The 10,360-nt window shown below is 40.0% G+C and overlaps 1 protein-coding gene across 2 annotated transcripts; it reads left to right on the top strand.

Annotated features, from left to right (window-relative positions):
- Positions 1–359: 359 nt before the first annotated feature.
- LOC146304373 (uncharacterized) lies at positions 360–10,159 on the top strand. 2 transcript variants are annotated; one of them, XM_084714193.1, is made up of 9 exons: positions 360–430; positions 836–938; positions 1,601–1,653; positions 1,774–3,859; positions 4,129–4,296; positions 4,629–4,673; positions 5,084–5,134; positions 9,024–9,071; positions 9,368–10,159. In XM_084714193.1, exons 1-9 carry the CDS (start codon positions 386–388, stop codon positions 9,601–9,603), a joined length of 2,835 nt encoding a protein of 944 aa, XP_084570319.1. In that variant the 5' UTR covers positions 360–385; the 3' UTR covers positions 9,604–10,159. The 2 variants fall into 2 exon arrangements, with proteins under 2 accessions (XP_084570319.1, XP_084570321.1); XM_084714195.1 differs by lacking the exon at positions 836–938 and having other exon boundaries at positions 375–430.
- The last annotated feature ends 201 nt before the right edge of the window (positions 10,160–10,360 follow it).

Below are 10,360 nucleotides of genomic sequence, written 5' to 3'. Positions count from 1 at the left end.
GTGCTGCCAGTCAAGTGATTAAACTACACATTTTCACTTTACAATTTCAGGCACCCGTTGAAGAACAATCTCACCACAAGGTGAAAGAAAGTGAGCCACGCTCAGAAAAGGCAAGTTGTAGTTTGTGCCATCACAGTTGGTTAGCTTTGTGTCACCTTCAATACAGTAGAATGAGTTTTGGTCCTTTAGAATTTTATAGTACAAGTTCATTATTCAGGTCTTCCTTCTGCCCTGCTGACTACCAACTGACATTTGTATCATAGTCATGGCCAGTGTTGTAACACAATGTTTGCAGGATGAAAATGAATTATTTCAGCTTAAATTAAACTCACATTTGTGCCTGTCATTGACTCAGTCACAGGAGGTATGCAGCAGTAGTCACTCGATGACAGAAGTCGAGGAAACTCCTTCAACATCAAAGGATGACATTGTAAGTTGACAGTATTCTTGTAATATCATGATTTTACTTCTAGACATAATACTGTTTTGTTTGATTTTATGACTGTACTCAGACGTCTTCACACTTTTGGATGTTGTACACTACACGTACCTGCCACAGCACAGGACTGTCAGGACAAAGTGTCCTATAAGGACAGTAGGAGTTGTGTGTGTGATTGTTTTTGGTTATGTCAGAATGTACTTAGGAGCATGTTTTCCTAACCAGGACTTCATGTATTGGCTTTGTGGTGGGGGTGTGTATCAGGCCTTCATGCATTTCTTCATATAATGGATGTCACAAGTTGGTACTGCTCAGAAGTCTTCAGAAGTGTTTGTATTCTATGTTAAGGGTTTCTATCACTGATCATTACTGATATATACTTTATTGGTTCCCCAGTGCCACCATCGAGTTACCTGCGCAGTTGTCAGCTCTTTGGACCATTGTGAAGGTTGCACAGGACCTGTCTCTGGTCTAAAATGGCTTGGTTTCACATGCAAATGTTCGTATTCATGTCACTCAAACAGTTTTTGTTGTTGTCTTTAGTGTAGGGCTGCATGATACGAGGAGAATCTGCAATGTGCTGTAACACTTTTCAGTATTGCGATGAAAATAAGGTTGTGTATAAGCAGTATATGAGCAGTGAGGAGGAGGCTTCAGAGATTCTTAAACAGAGGAGAAAATGGCAGAAATACAATGAGGAAGGAGAAATATCCTCCAGATGTCCTCAGCATTGTCGACTTGTGACAGTGCACGTGAATAAGACGTCTCTCCTGAATCCAAAATAATTCCAAGTTGCAAAAGTACCCTGCTTGTTCACAACTTCTTTGACCGTAATTTCTTCGCTCCTCTCTCCTTCCTGCTTGTTCACCTCCAGCAAATGACACATACCTGAGAGGGTAGGTGAGGCTTCACCTAATTGGCCAAATGGTGTCTAGGGCTTCACCAAATGCTCACATGCTGAGTGTGAATGCATGAGTATTAACATTCATTTTCCATTCATTACATGTCAGGCTTTACGATGCATTTATCTCGCATGTTCATTTTGCGATTACGATGAAAAAGCGATTCATTGTGCAGCCCTACTTTAGTGCAGTTTTTATGTTAAACTAAAACAAAAGTGTTAGCACAACTTGCTAACTTTTCATTTCAATGTACTTTTAGTGTGTTCGAGATCCTGGCACAAATCCTGCTTTTTCAAGAGGAATCAATCGCTGGTATGTTCATTCTCCTTGGCTCCATTTTAAATTTGATTTTAAAGTGTTCTTGGTGTCGGATTGTGACTTATACAATAGTAGATTTGTGGGGGTTAATATAAGGTCTTTTTTTCTGCATAGGATGTTACACCCGATGAGATTGTTCCTGACTCTGCAAGTAGTGATGGCTATTCCTCTGGTGATCTCTACGTAGCGGACACTGCATCAAGTTCTGATGGATTCAACTCTGATGAAGATGTAACTAACACTGAACTATTTAATGATAGTGAGGATCTAAACCTACCACATTACAAGAGTGGACCAGCTGACTCACTTTCTTCCCAGGAAAGGACAACGAAAGTCCTGCAACCTATATCCTGCATGGAAGAGGAGGACAAGAATGCTTCCAACTCTGGCATTGATGATGACATCATACCTGATAGTGAACCCTGTTCTGATGTTGATGATCCTACTACAAGTAATACCCAGACTCTTCCAAGAAGTACAACAGAGTCTTTTTCTACTGAGACTGCAGCAGCACCACAAGTCTCTTCTTGCACATCAAAAAATTACTGCTATGTTTGCAAAACACCTCAATCTAAAATATCTCGTCACCTTAAAAAGCATGAGAAAGTAGAGCCTGACATCGCTGAAGCATTCTCATTCCCTAAGAACTCAAAAAAGAGAAAGAGGTTACTTGAGAAGTTGCGGAACAAAGGTAATTACGAGCATAATCAAGAAGTAATGAGAAATCAAGATGGACAACTGAAATTGAAAAGAAGACCAGGACGATCAAAACTGTCATTGAACGCCAAAACGCATGTGCACTGTGCATATTGTAAGGGCCTGTTTATCCGTAAAGAGCTGTGGCGCCACTCGCGTAGATGCCCCTCAAAGATGGTCTCAGAAACTGAAGCTATTTGTAAGACCAAAGCCTTAGTTCTGGCAGATATTGCAGAGTCAACATACAGCCAAGCAGTGTCCCCTGGAGTGTGGAAGATCCTTGGAAAGATGAGGGACGATGAGGTAGCATCTGTAGTCCGTAATGACTTCCTCATATTGCAACTGGGCCAGTCGCTCTACAACAAACATGGGAATGATCCAACAAAGTATGAGTACATCAGAACAAAGGTTCGAGAAATGGGCAGACTGTTGTTGACCTTAAGAAAAAAATATTCTATATTTAGCTTCGAAGATGCTGTAAAACCAAACAATTTTTACAAAATCATTGGAGCTGTCAGAGCAGTTGCTGGATATGATGAAGACAAGCACTCTTATTGTACACCCAGTCTTGCCCTCAAATTGGGACACTCACTCAAGAAGATTGGTGACATTATTCTCTGCAGGGCCATCGCAGCAGAGAATGAGAATTTGATTAAAGCAGCAGAACGGTTTACACAACTCTGCACAAAAGAATGGGCCGGACAAGTCTCCCACACTGCACTGGCTACTTTGAGCAAGTCAAAGTACAATAAAACGTCCACCATACCATTCACAGAAGATGTGCAGCTTTTGCACAAGCACCTGGAGGAAAAACTGGCTGCCGCCATCACAGACCTGAAAGAGCATGAGTCTCCACAGGCGTATGCAGGGGTTGCTAGGGTGACACTTGCTCAGCTCATCCTCTTTAATAGACATCGTGCAGGAGAAGTCTCAAAAATGTCACTTGAGTCATTCAAGAAAAGAGACCAGACTGAGCTCCATAGTGACATAGCTGCTAGCTTGTCACCGTTTGAACAAAAGTTAGCCCAGCACTTCAGCAGGGTAGAAATAATCGGCAAAAGAGGTAGGAAAGTTGCTGTTTTGTTAAACCCTGAGGCTGTCAGTGCACTAACACTTCTTGCAGAGAGAAGAGATGCATGTAATGTGCATAAGGATAATCCCTTCCTATTTGGACGGCCACTGTGCCCTTCCACAAGCTATTACAGGGGACAGGACTGCATAAGAAAATTTGCAAGTATGTGTGGTGCAAAGAATCCTGATAATCTGAGGTCTACATATCTTCGCAAGCACATTGCAACAGTGTCCCAAATACTCAACCTCAGGAACAATGAGCTGGACCAACTGGCCAACTTTTTGGGCCATGATATACGGGTCCATAGAGACTTTTATCGTCTGCCGGAGGCAACTATAGAAATGGCAAAAATCACAAAGCTTCTACTTGCAATGGAGAAAGGAACTCTTGCAACATTCCAGGGAAAGTCTCTTGATGAGATTGAGCTTGAAGGTATGTGGTGGTAACAACACTCTTAATGGCTCTTCTCAAAAGAATAATATTTTATTACACTATCAATTACTAAACAAAGTAGTGTGACTAAAGAAATACAACCATATATTAGACATTTTTTTAATTTGGGAAGATGTAAATTCAAACTGTCAAGAATATAAAAAGTAAATATGCCTCAATGTTTCGGTACATAATGCAGAAACATGTCAGGTGTACAAACTTGCAGCAACAATTATTTTTATTTTTTGCATCAATCATGCTTACTTTAGACGAATTGGACCCAGAGCTGGGTGATGGTGATGAAGATGGCGGTGAGGACGATGATGACGGTGGTGACGACGATGGCAGTGGTGATGGCGGTGGGAAGGACGACGACGATGGCGGTGGAGGCGGGGAAGGCAGTGGAGATGATGGAGTTGATTGGTCCGAACTAAGTGGTATGTATTGAATATCTTCCGATATACATTCATGGTATATTTTGGAGTAAGGACCATATTCAAGTTCCCTGATGTTGCTTTAATACTACCACAAAGTCAGCAAGGTACACAGTCAATGATCAACAATGATAAGAATTAAGTATGTGGCATGGTTTCTGCATTTAAGCTATAAGTGTATCAATGTGGTGTGAATGGGTGAATGATAGAACGGTATTGTAAAGTGCTTAGAGTAGTTGATAAGACTAGAAAAGGGCTATATAAGTATAGTCCATTTACCATTGATCATTTAACTTCAGTTGATGCTGAAGGCCTTTTTTGTATTCTTTCACCAGAAAATCAAGAAATGAAGATGCCTGAAGAGGCCACCAGCTCCTCTGGTAATGTGTGGGAAAGCCTTACATTGCCCTTGCTATATTGCAGGCAGCGCTACTGTGCTGTATGTATTCTAAAAGTGGGGAGAAGTTAAGTTTTGCTTTTAAACTACCTTTAGCTCTCATAATGGGTGTAAATTATATAAAATGCTGTCAGGACCCTGTTCTACAAAGGGACTTTAATATACTTAGAATATGTTCAATGTTATTTGTTAAATTTGCCTCTACTGTTCACTGTTCATATTGGTCCAGATCATAGTATTACAGTATGTTATTCATTGGATATTACATGTTACTTTGCAGTTAGAATGGAAACAAACTTAAGGAACATAGTGTAAATATGTTGCTTGTAATGGATGTTAAAAACAAAGTTCAGATTGAAGAAGTTCACAATTTTATTTCTTATTTTTTTTAAGGGAAAAGAAAAAGAATGGAATCGACCCAGGATGAGGCCAAGAGTTACAAAGGTACAGTTTTTATTTGTTTAAAGTTGTAGTAATGATTCAGAGGGATATTCCAGAAACTGGGTTTAGTGAACACCCTAGAGTTTGTTAACTTTGTGATGAGGTAAAATGCATTTTCAGGACCAAAGAGGGTGACGACTTAAGCTTTGGACCACTTACTATGTTTGGTGTCTTTTCAGACCGCATTAGTGACTTTTTCCTTCAAATAAGTGGCTAACAACATATCAAGTTACTTTTTGGACAGACTTTAACTCGTCTCCTTGAAGGGAGCCTCCGGTATATCTCAATGAATGAGAGCTGATGTGGCCCTCTGACTGTTTGTGTTTGGTCATAATGTTCACGTATATGCAGAGCCGGTTCAGACCTCCATGGGGCCCTAGGCAAAATTCTGCAAAGGGGCCCTCCTCACTGAATTCAACAGCCGCGCCTGACACCGCAGTGCTTCCACTCATCCCCCCTTTAAACATATTGCACTGTCGCCACGACGCCACCTGTTGGTCTAAGGCTACTATTAATTCAGCTCCATCAAATTGGCTGCACTTAAATTTACTTTCATATTTCAAATATAGGTAATTATTTATATTATGTACTATAATTATGATTCATTTAGCACTGTTTATGCATTTATATTTGCCTGTGTACTATCCAAGCAAATAACATTTATTTTTAGTCAATATTCCATTACTTTCCATGTACGTAGTATGTTTGCCTAGTTGCAGTTGTAACTACGCTACAACTTATAATACAGGGTACCCGCGGGGTCTTAAAAACTTGAAAAAGTCTTAAATTTAATATTCGTAAATTAAGGCCTTGAAAAGGTATTAAATTTTGCTCACAAGTCTTAAATTTCGTTCTGAAAGGTCTTAATTTTTACCCTTTCTTACTTACATGATACAGCGCCATGAGTTGTCAAACAGATTATTTTTGATATGTTATTCAAACGCAGGATAGTCTGTCCGCTTGCTGGCTCCACGATCCAAAGCTGTTTGTCTGTCACTCATAGCGTCCAGAGATATGATAGGCTGTTTCAATCAGCCGGCAGCGAGCACACGTGGGACTGTTTGTTAGATGATTGGCTGTTAACGTGTCAAGGGATGTTACAGGTTGATGAGCTGGGGCTCTGTGCTCCCATGTTGTGCATTTACACGTCAAATTATCCAACGTTTTATCGAGCTGTTTTCTTATCGCTATCGAGGATATATATTGCTAACGTTTTATCACCAAGACCTAATATTCAGAACTTTAAATAAATTTTTATCAAAGTTAGGATCACATACAAACACAGTCCCATTTACAGTCAGTTGTTCAGTCATTTGTGTGAGGCCCGGTTACTTCTTTCTCTCGCAAGATCTGGCAACACTGCTTGTGACTTGCCCACTGAAGTCGTTGCTCGCGCAGCAACTTCAGTCAGTGTCAGTCAAAGATGGGCAAATGTCGATTCAATGCGCTCTGGCTAAACGATTCGAAATACGACTGGGTTCAGCTTGTTCCAGGCAATGAGTGGGAGGCTCACTGCCGTTTATGCCGCAAGAATTTTGATTGTGTTAATACAGTGTTGAGAGATTGGAGCAGAGCTTTGAAGGCTGTACAGCCTCTGTTGTTATACATTGACACACAGGCGTACCCACAGTATTACAGACATATGCACGCACACACACACACACACACACTCCTCATACAGTAGTTGTGTTTTATGACTGTATCTGATGTTAATATAGTTTAGAGATTGCAACAGCTTTGAAGGCTGTATGTTCTTTCGTGTAATTCGTGTGTGTGCATGCACATGTGCTCACACACACTCCTCACGCATGCCTCATGCAGTTATTGTGTTTTAAATGTTGTTTATGAAATAAAAATTCTGTTTTTATTAGGGCTGTCAGTTTAACGCGTTAATTAGATTAATTAATTATGCTGCAAATTAACGCGCTATAAAAATTAACGCAATTAATCATGAGTGGCAAGTCAATGTGCAAGCATTTTAAATTTGGCCCATTGAGTTCGGCATGCGTGTGATCCGCGGACCACATGTGAGCATCATAGTTTTACTGTCACTGTTACTTTTGTATAAGTTATAATACCCGAAATCTCAATGCAGAGTTGCAGTGAAAAGCGGACAAATGCGTCTGTATGCAGCGCATCTCTGTGAAGAGCGACTGATTTAAAAGTCGTCACATCGCCTTGAGTGAAATCCAGACCATAACTTTTTTCACTGATGTAACTCTGCTATCACCATAGAAACAGATCATAAAACTGTGATGTTGATTGAAACTTTGGTGATATCAGCTGTCTTAACTTCTACACAGCTCCTCTCTGCTCACCGGTGCAGCTCTGTCTCACCCCGTCTGTCACACAGTGTGTCTGCTGATTGATCATGACTTCTAACCAATCAGATGTGCTGCTGTAGGCGGGACATTGAGCCAGACTACAGAGCATAGTTGTGTATTATACTGTTCAGTGTATAATGATCTAATATATGTATAGTATATACATAGTACAGCACTGTATAAGTTTGAAGTTTTTAATATATTACCATTATCATTACTAGTATCATTATTATTAAATTACATAACTATGGTGATAATTACAGACAGACAAAGATCAAAGACAAGTGCATTTTTAAAATAATTTAACCCTAATCCCACCACTTTTTTCTTTTTTGCTGATCCGAAAAATGATCCGATCCGTGACTCAAACCCGTGATACGATCCGAACCGTGAGTTTTTTGATCCGTTGCACCCCTAAGAGCGAGGCAAGCTTACTTGGACCTTTGAACGGCAAGTTTATTTATAAAAAGAACAAAGACGGGACTATTAACAAGAACGCAGTGATTTGTACCTTGTGTATTCAATTGATTAGTCATGCACTACAATTTTGTAATGTCCTAGAATTCAAATTCTTTATTTGGGGACCTTTAGCAGATATGAGATTAAAATGCGATTAATTAGATTAATTAATTACAAATCCTGTAATTAATTAGATTAATTTTTTTAATCGCCTGACAGCACTAGTTTTTATCATTCTGACAGAATTATATTGCATTATTTCATTCATATGCATGCAAGAATAGGTGCGAGGTTGGTCTTAAATTTCATTGGAAGTGGTCTTAAAAAGGTCTTAAAAAGTCTTAAATTTAAGTTGAAAAATCTGTAATAGAAGCCAGCAAGAGGCACACGGAGACTGGGGTGCTCACTCGGGGGCTAACCGCCCTGTAATTTAGGTCAAATATGGACTAGTCCCTCCCACTCTCCCACCCAGAGAGGGAAGTTACCTGCTTCTGCTCCCTTTCATACCCCGAGGGAAAACTCTGCTTCATCATGGCCTGTTTAACCCTTTCATGCGCTGGGAATCCGGGGAGACACACACACACACGCTGCGGACGGTCATGTCGTCAGTTTTTTTTTTTTTTTTTTTTTCCTCCCCGCATCAACGTTGCCGAGGTAACGGGGCCTTCATTGGTTTGCAAGGCCCTACGCAATGTGCATAGTGTGCGTATTGGGTGAACCGGTACTGCATATATGTCTGGGTCTGTCTCACTACATTCATTTTTACTCTAAATTAATTACCTTTACTGTCTAAGTTTGATTTTATGCTATCAACATTTACAGTTGGTAATGAATTTATTCCAGTCCATGATCATCTCTATTTTGTAAATGATTTTACCACCTCACCTAGCTATGAGGCGGTGATTGACGTACCTGAATTTCTGTATTTTTAAACTCAGGAAAAGATTAAATCGAAAGCAACTGGAATTGTTTAAAAAGTCTTATGAAGACGTTTCGCCTCTAATCCAAGAAACTTCATCAGTTCATGCCTGTCAGACTAGTCAGAGCTAGTCTAAACTAGCTCTGGTTTGCACTAGCTATTCTAACAAAATCATGTATTGGTTCTCCAGGGCAAAAGAAACTGTTGGCAACCCAGACTCTGGTAACCAGCTCCAAAGGTAGGACTCCATCCATCCTTGCAGCTACATTTGGGGACCAAAATTTTCCCAGCAGTACACTGCACACCGACTGATAAAACAACAACAAAAAAAAAACGAATACTCGACTAAAGAAATCTCAGTGGACGAAGGGATCTCCGATTATTGATTTGAATATTTGACTATCAGGGGACAGCCTTAAACATTTGTGACCTACATTTCAGTCGCTCCAAAGTTATTTCAATAAAATATAAATTAAATTGTAACAGTTATTGCCTTCCTTATCTTAACATATACAATATTCTTTTGATTGACAGAGGTCAAATCATCGAGAGGATCCGCCAAAAGGCCATGGAGCAAGGCTGAAGTTGGGGCTGTAATGAAACACTTCAAAACGCATATTGCTAATGGACACCTTGCATCAAAGCTTGAATGCGAGCAGTGCAAGCGTGCTGAGCACGCTGTTTTGGCCAACAGAACACTTCAAAACATACGCGATTTTGTGAGGAACAGGGGTATAATGTTAAAACGAAATGGGGGCAAAATAGCCTGAGGTTGTGGGTGGGTTTTTCTCCCACTTTGTTTTCCTGTCCCACTCAATTTTTGTTTACATAGTTGTGGGTGGGTTTTTCTCCCACTTTGTTGTGCAATGGACCTCCTGTCCCACTTTAAGTTAGTTTTTTTACTCGTTTCTTGCTCTGCACTTTGTTTATATTACTTGGCACTTTAATTTGTTTAACAATTTCATGTCAACATTTGTATATGTTGTAAAAACTCTGTTAGAGTGGGGAGTGAGTGGAAATAAAATACATTACCTTTTCAAAATTCAATGTGTTTTCAGTATGTTCAAAATTTGGTTATCGTAGAAACTTGTATATCGGCCATAAGAGCAAGATGTCCAGCCTCTCTGCAAAAAATATTCCTGACTGAATTTGTGTCATAAGCCACAGCTAGCACAAAGTGTCATGACTATCAGCAGTGTCACTCATACAACTGGCCCAACATTATTGCCAGCATTGTGTGTAATAGATTCAGTTATCCATTTTAAATACACAATTGACTTAACCTTGTCAGTAATGTGTGTAATTTAAACCAGTGTCCTCATAATCAAGGGTTTCTCCCTGATTGTGTGTGTGTGTGTGTGTGTGTGGGTAATGTACAGTTAAACCAGTGTTGTCCTCATAATCAAGGGTTTTGCTCTGATTGTGTGTGTGTGTGTGGGTAATGTACAGTTAAACCAGTGTTGTCCTCATAATCAAGGGTTTCTCCCTGATTGTGTGTGTGTGTGTGGGTAATGTGCAGTTAAACCA

The sequence above is a fragment of the Lutjanus erythropterus genome, unplaced genomic scaffold (assembly GCF_056507025.1).
Source record: "Lutjanus erythropterus isolate fLutEry1 unplaced genomic scaffold, fLutEry1.hap2 Scaffold_155, whole genome shotgun sequence".
NCBI lineage: Eukaryota > Metazoa > Chordata > Actinopteri > Lutjaniformes > Lutjanidae > Lutjanus > Lutjanus erythropterus.
This window is presented reverse-complemented; position numbering and strand designations above follow the sequence as displayed.

Excerpts from the sequence above, each read along its gene's own strand:
- LOC146304373 (XM_084714193.1), top strand. The coding sequence starts at position 386 with ATGACAGAAGTCGAGGAAACTCCTTCAACATCAAAGGATGACATT. Across the intron at positions 1,654-1,773 it reads TCAAGAGGAATCAATCGCTG|GATGTTACACCCGATGAGAT; the intron begins GTATGTTCATTC and ends TTTTCTGCATAG. Across the intron at positions 4,297-4,628 it reads TGATTGGTCCGAACTAAGTG|AAAATCAAGAAATGAAGATG; the intron begins GTATGTATTGAA and ends TTCTTTCACCAG.